Source organism: Acomys minous (assembly GCF_964271855.1).
Source record: "Acomys minous genome assembly, chromosome: 12".
Classification (NCBI taxonomy): Eukaryota; Metazoa; Chordata; class Mammalia; order Rodentia; family Muridae; genus Acomys; species Acomys minous.
Window position 1 is genome coordinate 57,948,699 of NC_140493.1, and position 18,662 is coordinate 57,967,360.

The 18,662-nt window shown below is 38.3% G+C and overlaps 1 protein-coding gene across 45 annotated transcripts in view; it reads right to left on the reverse strand.

Moving 5' to 3' along the window:
• Positions 1 to 18,662, reverse strand: part of RIMS2 (regulating synaptic membrane exocytosis 2) — a 458,924-nt gene that overhangs the window by 91,618 nt on the left and 348,644 nt on the right. For 27 of the 45 annotated variants that reach the window (XM_084751247.1, XM_084751282.1, XM_084751281.1 and 24 more), the window contains one exon: positions 10,173 to 10,345. The exons of 17 other annotated variants lie outside the window; for them this stretch is intronic. In XM_084751247.1, the coding sequence (XP_084607373.1) occupies positions 10,173 to 10,345 (173 nt within the window). Of the gene's footprint in view, positions 1 to 9,201; positions 9,454 to 10,172; positions 10,346 to 18,662 lie in introns of all 45 variants that reach the window. One more of the 45 variants, XM_084751276.1, reaches the window with a different exon arrangement.

An 18,662-nucleotide genomic window follows, 5' to 3' on the forward strand; every position in this document is an offset into this window, starting at 1 on the left:
TGTCCCCGACCCCACATGAGCAGTGTTGCACCCCACCCATTCCACATAGACAGACTATGTAAAGCTAATCAAATAATTAAGAATCGTGACCACAAGGATGATAAAATAGCACACCACTTAAATAATTAGAAAAAAGGGCAGTACATTTAATCCAATTCTTCAGCGTGTAAAATTTTTACTTTTAGAATCATCTTTCACACTCATTGTATAGGTTCCAGGATTTTCATGCCATAGCCTCGCCTTTTTAAGTGTGCGTAACACAGACACTCCTTGTCCGTTTTTAACACTCATGAAGGAGCTACACTCAGGCACTTGGAGAGAACCAGACGCTGCTTCCAGAAAGGTGAAATTCAGCAGCACAGCATCACTGCGCCCCAAAAGAACATCAGGAAAACACAGGTTATTTTCAACTGCCCAGATTGGACCTAAATTCTACACTTCCCTTATTACAGTGCGACAGGAATCTAAACTCAAGGGATTCTTCATCTCAAACTATAAATATTGTTGCTTGCTCTATCACTCCCCAGATTAACTGTTTAACTCCAATGATATATCAAGATTCCTATGTCTAGTAACAAACATACATGTGTGCAAATATATATTGTGAACATCACACATTAGATACAAAGACATTCATATATCATATGTTCATATGTGTGGTTTATAAAATGAGATTTTTTAAACCAGGGAAGTACTTTGCAAATGATAGAACAACATTATTATCTACTAAGTGAAGACTTTGTAAACATAATTGGATAATGGGTTAACTATATATTATCTTAATACAAATATAAAAATATCTCCCTATAGCACTCATTCATTGCTAAACTGAAAAAATGTGCATATTGTACAGGTCAAATAAGATTTTATTTATTCTTGCCATGTAATGTATAGAATAAAATCTTTTCATCAAGGAAGTATATTCCAGCATATGGTGGACAAAGTTCAATACCATGTTAAAATACTATATGTGGGAATCACAGACTCTTAACCAGTATGTAAGAGTGAACTCTGAACATCTTGAAAGTGGTAAATGACATAGAAAATAATAGCAGCAATGGAGGTGCGGTCTGCAGAGATGGCGGGGATTCTGTGCACCACGCATTAGATTTGGCTGTCTGCGCACGTGCACAGACACGTGAAGGGCATAAATGGGATTGTAGAGTGATAAAGTTTGATCTCAGTAACTAATGGTCCCAAGCCACTATGTCGATGTAAGGATGGAAAACATAGAAAGTCATTCTATGTGTCTATTTCACATTTGTGCGTTGTGGCTGGTTTTTATTTGAAATGATTTTCCAAACAGTACAATGAATTATATTTTCAAATATGTGAAAAGTCAGAAAATGTTCAGTGTTCATAAGATTTGTTGAATTTTATAAATATTTTATGGAGTTCTTCTATTAGTGTCATTATTAGGGAAATAAATCCCATTTTATACTCCTTGGCTAATGTTTCTGCTGTTGCATTTGTGAACTGTTATTCGGGCTTTTAGTTCCTTCCATAGCCCCACCTATCTGCTTATACCAACTTCCTGTGATTATTTTAAGACCTAAGACTTCTAAGTAGTCCTAAATTTCACACCACAATCCTCTACTTAGAGCAAGAACAAAATATTTATTTAACTTTAAAAACACAAGATAAATCTAAAAATATAAAATTAAGGCATACATTAAGTGTTAAACACATTTGTAGAACTCCCAAAAGCATTTCATAAACTACTTACATCACAACAATTAGGAAATACTAGTTCAAATGATTTCATTAAAGGACATCTCAAAATGCATATGCATTTTACTTATGTTGACAGCACACATAGTAGTTCCCAAAGTTATTTGACAAAGGATTCATTTACACACACACACACACACACACACACACACACACACACACACACACACACACACATTTTCTGAGAATATACTTGAACAATGTTGATTTAAAGGAATAAACTTTGTTTCTAAGTATTTGCGCCCTCTATCCTTAACCTGCTGACTGATTTTAGCTAGGTACTTTTCCATATTCATGTAAGTTTAAAAAGGTCAAACAGAGGAACCTATGAATTTATGCATGCAAAGATGCACAATAACTTATTAAATGCCTCTCTGGACCTTATGCTTAGCAGCAGAACTAGAAGAGCTTCCCCAACATGCTTCTGACACACACTCATAAAAGCCATCTGATCTGCTAAACACTGGCTCAGCAGCACTCCACTAATGGATGAAGGAAGAATGCTCATTCCTCCCAAGCACAGCAAGTTCGGGGTTGCAGGGAGAGAGGTGTCATATTCCTCAGTGGCACTTGTCCCTGCCGTCAACCCTAACTAAACACAACGGGCCAGACAGACAGACAGATACGCACAGAGGCAGGAGAGGACCTTGGGAAAACGAAATCTGTTGGGAGGAAGAAAGGGATCGGAGGGTAATGGGGCCAGGAGAAACTTTAATTGAAGAATGTTAGAGATACATATAACATCATAGAGTAATAAACTAGATGAAAACCTTTTTAGTGGTTAAAAGCTACTAATGAATCATGACTTTTCTTCTAAGAAGCACGCCTGTGACAGCTACTAACAGTCATCTGGCTGGGCATGGTGATGCCCACCTGTAACCCCAGCACTTGTAAAGCAGAGGCAGGTGGGTCTCTGAGTTTGTGGCCAGCCAGGGTTACATGGTGAAAGCCTGTCTAAAAAGGAAAGTCATTTGTTTCTAGTTTCAAGTTACGCCACTTAAAAGAAATCTATAGAGAAGTGAGAGAAACACTTGACCTACGTGTCAAAAGGCATGACCTCAATGAGCTGAGAAACTGAGGCTATTAAACACTGACAACCCACTTCTCACACCTACGTGGCAATGTCCCGGTCCCCCCACACTTGTTCCTTTCACTGAGCCAGCGCCCCAGGCCTGCTTCTGGTTCTAGCTCCGCCAGCAGCTGCAGGCTTTCACTCTATCCCTGTGCCTGTCGTCTTAGTCCTGTTTTCACACGCACAACTCTGCAGACCACGGTCAAACCTGAACCTTACTTCTCTTGGTCCACTCTGGAGACTAACTCTTCAAAACATATGACAAGCACTTTCAGCTTTGCCATGTATAAAAACGATGATGGATTAGCGACATTTCTTGTCTTTAATTTCCCAATTTTTATGGTCCTAGTTTGTTTGCTGAAAAAAATTTTAATATGGAGAGTGTACAAATTCAGGCCAATAATTACATTTATGAGGAAAGGATGACAAAAGGCCTACAAACAGGAAAGAAGGCTGTCACCTTCTCGTGGAAATAAAGGTTGTATTTCTTTGAATCATGAGATAAGAAATATGTACTCAAAAACAAGAAAAGAAAGAGATGAATGGAAATTTGAGAATGCTAGTTTTTAAAGGTATGCTAGAACTGAAGAAAATGTGCTTGATAAAAATGTTTGAATTCTTATGTCTCCATACAATACTTATTAAAATATTTATCTTCAGCATTTAAAACATATTATGATCACACCCTTTCAAAGTGTATGGATTTTTTTTATATTAGCAGGGTCCTGCAAAGGACTGTCTACTTCAGTAAACCAATAACACAGAACAGAGCCTTGTGATGTTATCAGTCACTCTGCAATTCTCTTTTCACCTCAAAACATGGCTGCTGCTAATTCACTTTTATAAAAAGAAAAATCGCTTCATTGTAATGAACCACAAATAAATATATCACACAGATACACTAAGGTAGCCACTGAATCAAACACTAACCCAGTCCTAAACACTGTACATCTCAATAAACTTCTTTAGAGATAGAATAATCGTATCATTTTATTTCAGCAGAATTCACACTTCTGGACATTTAGTACAAATGTAACAGGTAACATGACCTTTGTCTTTGGATGGTTCACTTGGTAAAAGTGTTGCAAGCTTTGCAGTGTGAGCCAGTATGTTGATCCTTTACCTAGCTGTCAATGTTTGTGACTGTATCATATTCAATATTCAGCAAAGACAACTTTTTATGAAGTTTTCACAAATTAACTACTTCATAAAAACTGACTGCCTATGTGTCTGTCACTCTATCAATATAACATTTACATTTATGTTTTTTCTTAAGAGATAAGAATTTTCTAATAGTATCCATGAGAGTAGAAGAGTTTAAATTATGAAAGCAGGAACAGAGTTAGGAAGATAGACACAACTCAGTCAGTAAGTCAGTAAGATTGGAGGCTGGAGAGAAGCAGTTATGCTCAGTGGGGAAAAGCTAGGAAAGAGCAACACCAAGCTTTCAGGTGGTGAAAGTTTGAGTATGGTATGCTAGACCCCTAGAGAGTAAAACAACAACAACAACAACAACGGGAACAAGCTATCTTTTGGGGTTGTTTGTTTGATAAGTTGGGAGGTAATAATGATTCTAATTCTATGCACTGAGTTCTGTATTTCCAGTGATGGATAAGATGGCCAGAGCTCTTAGCGGGGAAGAAAAGTTTTGAAGGAAAGTTTTCTGTATTCTAAAGTGGGTGAGTATCACTAAGAGACACAATCTTCAAAAAGGCTTTTGTAGCTAATGCAAAGGCTGCTTTAAGAACTCCATTAGCCACTTCTGCTCAGTATTCTAATGGATGTCCACTCAGGTCAATACCATGGGAGGGACATCAAAGCTTTCAGATTGTGAAATAGGATTTAAAACTATTGTTAATCACAGAAGACAAGCAATTTTATACAGAGTCGTAGAAAATTGTAGTGTACAAAATCAGTAAACCAAAATATAAATTGTACTTGTTGATCCTAGCAATGAATAATCTAAACCCAATGTTAATATCCATTCATAATAGTGCCAAAAATGTGAAGAGTATTTTAAAAGTGCATGACTACATAAAAAATATAAATATAATTCCAAGAAAGTAAAGAAAAAGTAAATAAAACATCATTTCATGTTTGTGAACTGAAAAACGTTAATCTTAACACCGACAGCAATGCTCCATGCTGGGCAATGGCTCAGCCCACAGGCGCTGCCTCTACAGCCCAGTGACTTCAGCTTGATTCCCAGATGCCGGGGAAAGTAGGAGAGAACAGACACAATGTTTTCCCCTGACACGTAACAGCAATATTTTAAATAATTAAGTTTTTTAATGGTGGTTATTTTCAAATTGACTGAACCCAACCCCTATCAAAATCCCAGTTGCTTTCTTTTTCCAAAACTCATGAATCTGATTTCTGGATTCATTAGAAAATACAGTAAGTCCAAGGAGAAGATGGACAGCATCCTTAGCCTCTGGGACATTCCTTTTCAATACAGACAATCCTACTCTAAATGTACAGAATCACAATTTTTAGGGTGGTGTTCAAGTATTTATATTTCTTTTTAAGTTTAGGTGTTACATAAAGCATAAAATAGTGTAAGAATTAGATTCTCATGTTACTATAGATAAGCTGTGTTTTCATTGGAAACGAAATACCTAAAGAAAACACAAGGCATTGATGCCACTAGCTACAAGGGGATACGTCCACTGTGTGCTCTCGGGTGAGTTAGCATGGAAAATGCTCCCCAAAAACAAGCAGACAAAACTGAACTTAATAAGTGGAGTGTTAAACAATGACGGCTGCTTGTGAAAACACCTTCCAACTGATAGACGCACGTCCAGCTGCTGAGTGTGCTCCCGGCTACCATGGAACCAGTTACTTCTTGAGTCCCTGAGTATAAGGCCACACCACCAGAATGACAAATGTGCCTACTCTCCTGTTTGCTGTCTGCTGTGTACATCTAAACTATGGAAAAGAGGGTGAGCACTGGCAAGGTAAATCGACTAGAAAGGTAACGCGGGTATATAGGACAGCGCAAGGAGGAGAACTTGCATTTTAGAGTCGCGGTCATTGTTATTTTCACATGATATATTGTTACTGGTCCTCTTCCTGCAAACTCCTCCTCCTCCTCCTCCTCCTCCTCCTCCTCCTCCTCCTCCTCCTTTTTCTTATTGAAAAAAGGGCCTGCCTCTGTAGCCCAGGCTAGAATCAAATTGTATTCCAGACTAGTCTCAAAGTTGGGACAACATTGGTGTCTCAGCCTCTCAGGTGTTGGGATGGCAGGAATAAGTCACTGCGTCTGCTATAATACTTTACCATTAACTATAATGTATAAGTCACTGTGTCTGCTATAACACTTTATCATTAACTATAATGTATAATGTGATGTAAAACTAGTATCCCACCAGCAATACCTCTGTATCAATATTTAATTAACAATTACTCTCCTGCCTCAATAATTAAATAGTATAAATATCTTTTATAAAAACAATCATGAAAACTTGAACCTATATCAGTATATTCTTCCAAAAACATTCCTATCAGAAGAGTAATCTTTATTAAAAAAGAAAAGTATTTTTGTAGCATTTATAGATATACTACAAATAAAAATTTATGAAAAGTTTCTTAACTTTTGATCTTTTTCTTGTGTCCCCAGAACAGGGCATGGACGAATGGATACAGTTTAATTTAGACACAAAGCTATCGATGTGCCGATTCTTTTCATTGGTTGGGTTTCAGCTTCCATTATAGATGGTTTAACTTCACTTCTTTGTGTACTAAGTTCCTGTTCCCTGTGCTTTCTGGTAGGTTTATCAATGAGGCTTCTAGTAAGAAACCATTTTACCCTCCAATGTAGAAATGTTTAACTTCATTTCTGTCTCAGTTAACAGTTCAGTACCTGAGAAATTTTCTAAATCAATATTGGTTGGAATGAATGATTTCTTTTTATCTCTTACTACCTTATCTAATACAACTTTCTCTACTTTCTCATACTACATATCATAATAAAATGTATATAATATATGTGCACCTTCTACAGTATGCCATTTTTAACCACTAAGGTGGTGGGAAATTTTCATGTGTGTATATATAAGTAGCAATCATCCATTAATCACATTACAAAACCTAACATTTAAGGAATCATTTTCAATTTATTTTTGCTATCCATTTTCCTCTGAAACATTTAGCAAATTCATTTCATATGACTCACTAAAAGTAGACAATACAGTCCTGCACTGAAATATGTATCCTGCAGCAAGGTCTAATTTTGCAAAGATGGTAGCAATCGTAACAGCAAGTTTGTTGCTTCTTTTCTCTTGATAAAACGTGAATTCAAAATGAAAGCTATGAAACGTCCATGGCTTACTGTAGAATAAGACAGTTTCCAACAATGTTGTAAAAGAAATCAAGTTATCTTTACTTTTTAAACAAGCTATGATTGTAATATCAAGTATCAAAACACAAAACTGCTAAGAAGAAGCAGACATACCTTCCCTCAGAATAGAGACAGTTAGACTGACCCCAAGGAATGAAAGCAAATTCAAGAGTTTACACTGTCATGATGGATGGATAACACGGAAGGGTTCTTAGGAACAACTGCATGAATGTCTTGCTAACTTAGGAAATATAAGTTGCCTAGAGACATCAACCTAGCCTTCTACAATTTACAGACCATGCCTTGATAAACATCTTGGAGAAATATACTTATCCCCTCTGCCCTCATAAAATAAAGTGGTCTTCTTAACCTAGAGAAAATGGTGCTAGCAGCCTTTAAAAAGCAAAGAGAATAGGCCGTAAGCATTCGTGCTCTGCCCATCAAGCCAGGTGTCCAGTAAGAAAGCCTGGCTCCAGGCCGGCCACAGTGGCTCATGTCTTCTCTGTACAGCTCACAGAGAACACACAAGACTCAAATTTTGCTAAGTTCTTTAAAGAGAAAAAGGACCCTCTGTCTCTTTCAGAAAACTCTTCCCTATGAATTAGTCATTAATAATCATAATTCCCACAAGTCAGGAATGGCTGTTTTACTTATATGATAGTTCAATGTAATTATCCAGTTAAACAACAGACTTGAAATTACTAGTTTCAAGTCAAGTCACAAAATGTGCCTTACTGAAGAGACATTTTTATGTTTACTGTGTGCTTTAAAGACCTATAGAGTGCTGAGATATCTAAAAGAAAAAAGGAAATATACACCATAGAACTGTATACTAAGTGAGAAAACTACTATCTCAATTGTCCTTTCTTTCTCTTTGGGAAAAGCTCAATATGCAATTGGGTTTTGATATAACAGCTTAAATTTGACAAAAAACAAACAAACAAACAAACAAACAAACAAACAAACATGTTTTGCTCCTCAAGTAAAATTTGTGTAATCTAAAAAAATTCTGCCAGGAAACTTGACTTCTTTAATGTGACTTTATTTTCAATTTTCATTTTCAAAAATATGTAACTGAAGCAAACCCTTCACCTTGAGAAGGGGAAGTCTGACTGTGTGCTGCTGATCCCACTGTGTGCTGTACTCCCATTACAGAGGCAGCGATTGCTCTGTTTCACTGTGTGTCTTTGCCCCTGTGCCACGACCCTGGTCTTGCAGCTTTTCTAACTGCATGCATTTTTAGAAGAGAGCGATCTAACATGTCTGCCTTCCAATGAGACCTGGACACCCACCACTTCCATCCAGAGAATCATGGGTCAGAAAGTGTCGTGTGCATGGCCAGAGTCTGAGAACTTAAGAGGGTGAATCGCGAGGATTATGAGTTTGAGACGCAGCATGAGTTAACATAGCAAGTTCAGGTCCAGCCTGGGCTAAAATTGAGATGCTGGTTCATAAAGCAAAATCAGTAAGAGCAACACATGCCAGACGGAGACCACTGTTCTGCTTTACAGCTGTTCTCACATCTCAGACTGTGCTGCAACATCCCAGAAAACTAACACATATCCAAGGAGATAAGAAACCTATTATATTAAGCTTTATACAATTTTCACTCATTTTTAAAGTTTTTCTACTACACAATTATATCTTATAAATTATGTTGAAAATTTAGGCCCTTCAGAATCTTATTTAAGGGTATTACCTTTTTTCCCCCCCAAAGAGCCTTTACCATTGGTAAAAGGATTTGCAAGCTCCCCTTTCACTCATCTTTAAGGGGAAGTTGGGGAAAATCTATGGTGACCTCATGATAAGAATGCAACCTAAAATCAAACTTGAGCTGGTAAACAAACTCAATCCGACTCCCAGATCTGGTGGGTATAAATCAAGGACACTGGCAGGCCAACCTCTCTGATGGTGATTTCAGCATATTATTCAGTTATGTTAGAAGCTAACACACACAGGCAAAACAAAAAACATGAGATGACTCTGACTGTGAAATGACACTTAGGAAAAGGACAGAGGCACGTTGCTGCTGGGGACCCACACAATCGCGCGGTTTTACCTGTCGTCCTCTTGGGAGAGACTCCTTCGCAAGTCCTGTTTCCTCCACTGTTCTCTCTCTTTCCCCTGCTCAGGGGCGTCCAGTGCCTGTTGCTCCTCGCCTGACTCTCTGTTTCTCTCCTTATCGCGTGTTTCTGACGGCTCCTTCCCTCTCCCGTCCTCACTAACTATTTCCTCCTTTACCTCTTGCTCCAACTCAACTGTCTCTTCTTGCTGAGCGCCCCCTTCCCCTCCCTCTTCCCCTCCCTTTGGCCTTTGAGTGAAACACAAATGGAAGGCATGCAAAGAAACACAAAAGAGAAAAAAGTCAAGAAAAAATGTAAGTGAAATGAAACAGAAAGGCAATGAAAACAATCAAAACTTGGGTGAAACTTAAACCATCTACGTGCTGAGTGCATTTCCCACTGCACACCAGAGATGCGCTGGCAAGCCACAGCCGACCATGGAAGCAGGCTAGGGCTGCAGTCTCCCCGTTAGAGAGCGCTCTGGTATCTACGGATCAGTAAGACAAGTGGGAACTAAAAGATAAACATACACTAAATTTTCTTGAGACAGTGAATAATTTTTCCATGTATTCACAATACTGTCAAGAGGATAGGGAATCCTCCTATTTAAAAAGCAACATGTTTCTTTTGAATTAACATAATCTATTTAACCAGGAAAAAATACCCTCCAATATAATTGTTTCTCATGTTCATCAGAATGTTAAATTCACACCTCCAGTTAGTCATCTTAATTCAATAAAGTTCTAACAATTGTAGTTTAGCTTTGAAGTTACAGGCATAAAGATATTATTTCAAGTAATTTAGTATACAGAACTGTCATCAGTTCCATAAAAACTGACCAAGATAAAGCAAAATAACAATATAGAATATACTATTACTTTTACAACATATAACAATACTTTAGACTATTTATCCAGAGAAAAAAGACCTGAAACACACAGAGCAGTTGCTGCCCAAGTGTTCTTACCTGATTTTCCTGTTTCCTCTCGGCCGTTCTGATTGGACGGACATGTAGCTTGTGCTGCTGAAACGAGAAGCACTACTAGTCCTTGAAACCGCGGATACATCACTTACATCACTGTCCGAGGACTTAGTGGAGACAGTATCTGCCCCTCTATGTGGATCCCATCCTGACGGATGCTGTTGACACAGATTGACAAACACGCAGAAGCTGTCAGTATACCGCACACAGCGCTCCTTAGCCGCCGCTCCTATGTCGGCACTTTAACTGTCCGTGGAGGGCACTGCAATACCCCACTCAGGCGCATATAAGACAGAAGTGAGCGGTAATTAGCCTAAAACAAAAATTTACATGAAGAAGCCCTTGTTTTCAGCAAAGTAATTATAGCATTTTCACCACACCCCAATGAGGGCCATTAAAAGTTTCAAACCAGCAATGGCCTTAGGGAAGAACATTTAGCTAAATTTTGGGAAATAAACATTTGGCTTGGCATTAGGAAGCACAATTCTTAAATTTCTGATTAAAATGTGAAAGGAAAACAAATCTGGTCAAGTTGTCGCTGGAGCTACAAACATCAATTCTAGTAGCCACCAACTTTCTCTTTAATCCACTGCGCCTCACTGAAAACCTAGAGGTAACATAAAATCTAATTAATAAAAACCTAGGCGTTTTTAGAAAAGCCAAGAGAAAAAAAGAGAAGTTTAATTCTGAGCAGTTGCTGGAATTTTGATGAATCCTAGAAATATTAGGAAAAAAATCATTATTATTTACAATAGCTCAATCTTCCTGGAACTGAAAGAATTAGATAGTAAAGTGGACCAGTCAGGGTGCAGGGGATTCGTGGGTGCACAACAATTCTAGTAAATTGAAAACCAACATAAATATTTTATGTTAATGACCTATTCTCATAAAATGCATTTAATGTTAAAACTAATGGACACAATTTAATTTTATTACTGACAACAACAACAAAAAAATCAGCTGCCAAAAGTCCTTAAGCTAGAACATTAAAAGGAAGGGAAAGGAGAGAGGAGAAGGGAAGGCTATGCACCTCGGCGCCTGGACGCTTGGAGCAGAGGAGACTCCCACTAGCTGAGCAAATTTAGGCAGGTTATTTAGCCCTTAATGTTCACAGTCTATTATGACAAGAATAATATCATCCTTGCATAATTGTTTTGAACATTACAAATGATATTTGTTTTGTTATAATGTAGAAAAAAACGAAGTATTATTACCGCGTCATTACTAGCTGGAGTCTTCCTCTAAAAGCATCCAATATGGCTGCTGCTGTGCCAGAACTGCCAAGTCAGAGAGTTCCCGCTAATGGACCTTCTTTGCTCATTATACACCTTATGATGAAACATCCTTATTTAGTCAAGTTTTTGAGAACTTTCTAATTATAAGTGATGGCAGGTTTTATATTTTATATAAACTGCTCGTGAGTTGAAGACTTGCACCTTAATAAAAATCCGTCAGGAATAATGGTCCAACATAAATATTTGATAGATACAAACAATTTGACCAATACAACTTGAATGACAAGTGGCCATCACTTGAACACTTATCATATTCGTGACTTATTTTGTTTCTTTTGGACCTTGCAATTTACAGCTATATACATTTTTATTAAAATCGACTTCAAATGTAAAATAAAAGGGATTGTTTCTGAGATACCATAAAACATTAATAATCAAATTCATTAATCTAAAAATCCATATAATTAAATTAGGTGGCAAATGACTTTAGTCCACCTCACCTTTCAACTTCAATCATTTAAAAAAGACCCATAACCTAAATTATTCAAAATCTGCTGCCTCTTTCCCCTGGAAATGTCTATATAAAGAGAATAATGGTGTTTATTAGCAAGAGTAATATTACTTATTTTTAGTCCACTTATTTGGTACAAATTTGGTTCACAAGATTCTTTTTCAAATAAATTCATTTACAAATACCAATTTACTTAAGTTACTGTACTATTTCAATCAGTAGATTATATATGCACAGGTACATCTAATAATATATGTGTGAATAATTTTAAAAATCTATACTTATATTTTCACCAAATTTAAAGTACATTGACCTGAAGCTGAGACATATATGGTGATCTTTAACTTTACTCATGTATCTTTTAATATTCTAATTACCAAAAAAAAGTTTTAATTGTTCAGTAAATGTTGAACTGTACCTGGAGAACTTTGTCTTTCTATAATTTATAATAAAAGAGAGGTTACCTGCTACTACTTATTTTGAGATGTTTTAAAATTAGATGGAAAAGCAGCCTAGCATTATATTTCTTATTTGCTTTTGCTCGTGAGACCTTCACATCTGAATTCAAATGAAAAAAGAAAGGCTTTAGTTGTGGCAGGAAGTAGAGGCAATAGCGCAGTCATTAACAGCCAACACTCTTGAGTGAGACTGAATCACTGGTCTAAGTTCTAGCCATGCAAATTGCTGGGTTTACGTTCTTAGACCATTTGCTTTTATGAGTGCCCCAGTTTTCAGCTGTTAGAAACATGGATGACAACCATGCTTTTCTGTTAGGCCTGCTGCAAGGATTAACAACACAACAATGCCTGTATCTAGAACTATCTTTGACACATAGCAAGAGTTTAAATGGCAAATGAGACAATGGTTCTTAAATATTATATTTGGAGCTGAAGGTGGTGGTACACACATTTAATGCCAGCACTAGGGAGGTAGAGGAAGGCAGCTCTCTGAGTTTGAAGTTAGCCAGGTCTTCAGAGTGAGTTACAGGACAGCCAGGGCTTCACAGAGAATCCATACACACCCTCCCCCCCTCTCTATATATAAACCATTCGAGGCCACTTAAGTATCCTCCCCAATTTTGCTGCTCTTAGCAGATAAAGCAGGATGACTGTTGCAAATTCGAGGCCAGCTTAGGCTACAAAACAAGACTCTGTCTGAAAAAATTAAAACGGACACTCAATAGTCTCCTAGAATATAGCAGCTGGTAAAGTGCAGCACCTAAGGCATAAAGTCACTGAAGGAGTTAAGGTCATTAAAAAAGGGATTAAATGGTATAGCTTGTATCAAGAACAGAGAATAGCCGAAAGCTGTAGTTTGCTATTGTACTATCTACTCAAGACCGTACCATTCTGTTTTCTTCTAAGCAACTAAGCATGTTTATCATATCTGTGTCTTCAATCACAAACAGAACTGAAATAAACGGAATGAGAAACGTAAAAAGAAGTGAGAACAAGAATTACGGGTGTGTGTGTGTGTGTGTGTGTGTGTGTGTGTGTGTGTGTGTGTGTGTGTTGTGCTCTGTATTTCCTAGTGTCAGAAAGTAGTCTGCTGGGGAAAGAGGCCATCGTCTTACCTAGCTGTGATCCCTATTAACTACAATAACGACCTCCTACTACACAAGACGCGGCCTCTGATGCAGCCATGGCATGATTGTTAGGGCAGTAACCAATTGCTTTCTGACTGGATTTGCGGCTCACTCCACACACAGGAGGGAAGTCATGCCCGGCACTGTAAACACGGGCAGGAGCTGGTGGCTGGGAAGATCATGGGCCTAGTAGGAAACCTACCATGTTTTTTTCTAAATGAATCTGTTGCTGAACAGCCTTCTAAATACTTACTTAGATCTAGGGGTCAGTACTGCTATCAGCCTTGCAATGGACAGAAGTGAATGCAGACTCTCACTAGTGGTTTAGGTGCCGAGAATACGTGTTAGTGAAGTCTGCACTCTAGTTGGACATCTGTATCACCTCTCCATGGCTCATGGAAAAGGAATGGGAAGCCTAGGAGCCAGAGGACAGGAAGACGCATAGCAATAAAGATGTGTACTACACTCAAGTACTCAATTCAGTGTATTTACCTGCACAAGACCCAAACAATACTGGGACCTTCACAGTCTGTCTCCGCATGCGTGGGGAGTGAAGCATGAGGCTCCACTTACTCATGGGGATTCTGGGCACCTGATGGCTGCTTGAGGGACGGGGTGTAAGTTTCTACATAGAGTAACTACTGATACAGTGTTTACGCTCTAGTAAATTCCATTCTGTTCATGCTCACTCAAGCCACTCTGATTAAGCTCAGTGGGTCACACACAAGAGGAAGGCGTGAAAATAAAGGGGAGGGAGTTGGAAAGAAGGGTTTCCGTTGGGAAGGGAGGGCATTGGAGAGGGCAGTGGAAAAAGACAATGACCAGATGCATTGTGTTTAGAGAGGACAATGAATGATGAAGATGGATAAAATTCACTGTGCACATGTATGAAGCTATCAAAGAATAAAACAATGAAAAATAAACATTTTTATTTACAGAAAAAAGAAGATAGTTTAAATGTAATTAAAATAAAACATAATCACGTATACAATTCAATCTCCTTGATAAAAATTGTGACCTGATACTGTTATTCACATTGAAAATGTTTAATGAATTTTTTAAATTTAAAGCATGATAAACAAAATTTATTTTTTGATGTTACAGTGGTGTTTATTATAATGTTCTCCACCTTTGTTTTTTCTTTTTTAATATATATTTTTAATTTATTCATATTACATTTCAGTTGTTATCCCATCCCTTGTATTCTCCCATTCCTCCCTACCTCCCATTTTCCCCTTACTCCCCTCCCCTATGACTGTGACTGAGGGGGATCTCCTCCCCCTGTATATGTTCATAGGGTATCAAGTCTCTTCTTGGTAGCCTGCTATCCTTCCTCTGAGTGTCACCAGGCCTCCCCATCGAAGGGACGTGGTCAAATATCAGGCACCAGAGTTTGTGTGGTAGTCAGTCCCCACTCTCCACTCAACTGTAGAGAATGTCCTGTCCATTGGCTAGATCTGGGTAGGGGTTTGAAGTTTACTGTACGTATTGTTCTTGTCTGGTGCCATAGTTTGAGCAGAACCCCTGGGCCCAGATCTGCCCATCATAATGTTCTACTTGTAGGTTTCTAGGACCCTCTGGATCCTTGCTTCTCTCACCTAGAGTCCCAGTAGGAAGTCTTCCCCTCTGTCCCACTTTCTTGGTAAGTGAAGACTTTCATGGGACATGCCCCTTGGGCTAGTGTCAAGATATAAGTGAGTATATACCATTTGACTCTTTCTGCTTCTGGGTTAACTCACTCATTATGATCATTTCTCGTTCAATCCAGTTGTCCACACATTTCGGGAATTCCTTGTTTTTAATAGCTGAGTAGTATTCCATAGTGTAAATGTACCACAGTTTCTTTATCCATTCTTCTACTGAGGGGCACTTAGGCTGTTTCCATGTTCTGGCTATTATGAATAAGGCTGCTATAAACATGGTTGAGCATATGTCCCTGTTGTGTGCTGGAGCATCTTCTGGATATATTCCAAGGAGTGAAATAGCTGGGTCTTGAGGAAGATTTATTCCTAGTTTTCTGAGATAGCGCCAGATAGATTTCCAAAGTGGTTGTACTTTAACAATATATAAAAGAGCAGGGCATGTTGGTGCACATCTTTAATCCCAGCACTCTGGGAGGCAGAGGCAGGTGGACCTCTGTGAGTTTGACCCAGCCTGGTCTACAAAGAGAGTTCCAGGACTGTCAAGGCTGTTACACAGAGAAACCATGTCTTGAAAAACCAAAATCAAAACCACCAAAACCAAACAAAACCAAACCAAAACAAACAAACAAACAAAAAAACCCCCAAAGCCTCAATGATATAAAAGTAATTCAATTATTACTATACTCCAAAAATGAGCTATAAACGTGAGTAAGTAAATTGGTTTATTTAGGAAATTGTGCTATCTTAGTACTATGCATCAAATAAGGTTTTAAATGATAGGCAGGATACAGTTGACAGATTAACAAGGAATGATCATTATTCTATTTAGTGGAGCAAAACCAGAAGGTTTATAATCTCAGCTAAAGACTGTCCTGCTTGGATATGACTAAAATCATGGACAAATCTTTCCCAACAATATTCTGACGTTTCACGCAGAATATGAACTGCAAAATTTTACAGGAAATTATCATTCTTTAGGATGTTCCAGACTCTTAGACATTCCTAAGTAGCCTGGAAAAGTTAATGTTCTTTCAACATATCTAAAATTAGTGGAAAGTATCAGTGTATCCGCAATGCTCTATTGAAAGTCCAGAAATCATTAAAATTTTAAGATATAGTTGATTAAAAAATTGAATTTTTATAATAAAATTCCACATTATTCACTGTCCTCATTTGGAAGTTTTAGGTAATTTCCCAGGCTATTTTTTCCTATAGCATCGCATCAACTTTAGCTACTCCAATCTTTGTACATGACTTCTCTGATAAAGAATTGTGTGAGCTTTTTCAAACACTGCTCGGCTTCAGCTTAACAAATCTTACAAAAACTACTGTAATTTGTTGTGCAAAATGCTAATCTAAGGAATTAATACAAGATGCTGGGCAGAAAACAGTATCATCAGTAACAACAAAGCAAGTGTATGTATCAAGTAGTATGTGGAAATATCTTTAAGTCACATTTAGGGAGTGTGGTGGCTTGAATGACAATGGTCCTCGTGGGCTTGTACGTTTGAATACTTGGTCCTTGGTCGGTAGAACTGTGTGGGAAGGCTTAGGAAGCGTGGCCATGTGGGAGGAAGTGAGTCACTGGGGGTGGGTGTTGGGGCTTCAAAGGCCCAGGCCACTCCGTGGCAGCTTTCTGTTTCACGCTTGCGAAGCATGAATTAAGCTCTCAGCTTCTGTTCCAGTCTGTATGCCTGTTGCCTTATTCTCACCATTATGGTCATGGACTTACCACCCCCTTTGAACTGTTAGCCCCAAATAAATTCTTTCTCCAAATAATTTCCTTGGTTATGGTGTCTTATCACAGAAATCAAAAAGTAATTAAGACAGGAAGGAAAATTAATGTGTTGACCTAAAAGTTGGGAAGAAATTAGGATGAACAACCTTTGGAAGAGTGAAGGAAGTGGAACATAGGGGCAAGACTCCTGATTTCAGTGTGGGTGCACAGAGCAGAGACAGGGCCTCTACCGAAGTTAACTGAAGAATCACGTGAGGCGGGGATGCTATCATTTTTGCCATTATGCTTTAATATTATATCATAATTTAAAAAAAGAGGTCCTGTTGCCCTTTGAAAATTCTATAATCATCTCTCACAAGATATTTTTCCCCCACAAAGAATTTAAAGCTCTTACAATGATTAACTTCAGCATTTCAGTGTATACACAAAAAGAGCCCTAATTGTCAGAGACAATTTTGTTTAGGTGTGACTGCTGATAAGGTTATTGTATGATGTGTACATGAGAGAGAAAGGCAAGGAGAAGCCATAGACACAGGACTTAAACTTAAGACTTCGCCTTATAAACAATATTCTACAAGTGAAGGATTGCCTGTGCCTGTGGCTTCAGAGGCAGGGCTGTGCGGTAAGGCAGGACCTAGAGAGTCTCTGCCTCAGTCTGTAAGGGCTCAAGCTTTTCTCTGGAGCCTGATACACTGAACCTTCGCTTTGGATCGTCTTCAGTGCAGGAACAAAACTAGTTAGGTCTGTGTACCTCATAAAAGGCAATATTCTAAGTAGTATATGTAAATTGTTCTGATGACTCTTTCCAGCCATTGTGAGGGGGGCCTTTGCTGTAGCTGGAGCCATAAGAAAACCGAGTGAAGTGAAACGAGCTATGGCCCCGCCCCCCGATGCTCTCCACAAGGCAAAGGCAGTATCATGTGAGGTATTCAAGGAGAAGCGGACATTACTGAGTGACCCCGAACTACTGAAATAAAGTCTTTGTTACACTTTTATCATTTGATTTCATGTTTCTCTCTGCTTGGTTTGTTATAATTTCCTCCCTCTCCATTTTCCTCATCTTTCTAACAGTCTATGTTTATTGATTATACTCTTGTGGAGAATAACTTTTATTCATTTTGGTGTCCTGCAACCCAGATTTTTGCCTAGCAAACAGTAGGAAATCAATAAATACTCAATAAATGTTGATGAACAGAATAGTTAACAGTGATGCTGACAATAAGTTAGAGTATTCTTTTTATCATCAAGCACTACATCAGAAGCTAAGATATTGTAGTAGCAGTTCTGGATGCACTTCATCTTTTCATTCCCTGTGGAGTGGAGTGTGTTCTGGCAGTTGTTTACCAACCACTGTTCAGGAGGGAAAATTTTAATTTAAAGAGTTTGTTGGTAATTGTGGCATGAAAGCTTCCACCATGGATGTAGGGTATACCTTAGTGGTAGAAAACTTATTTAGCATGCATGATGCTCTGGCTTCAATGCTTAGTACCTCAAAACAAAATAAAATGAACAAAACAAACAAAAAACCAATACAAATTGTGGCTGATTTAACTCATCATGTGGTCACTGTATGCAGAGTTGGGCACAATAGTAGGGATGGAGATTAAAAATATGAGCACTGTTTGCAGGATTTACCAAGAGGCCTAGGAGACAAGTAAAGGCCAATAAAACATCTGCAATACACTAATCCAAGGAAATCTCTGGAGCATAACTAGCAACAGCAGCATGAGGTAAAGCCATAATCCAAAAGATAGCATGCAGCC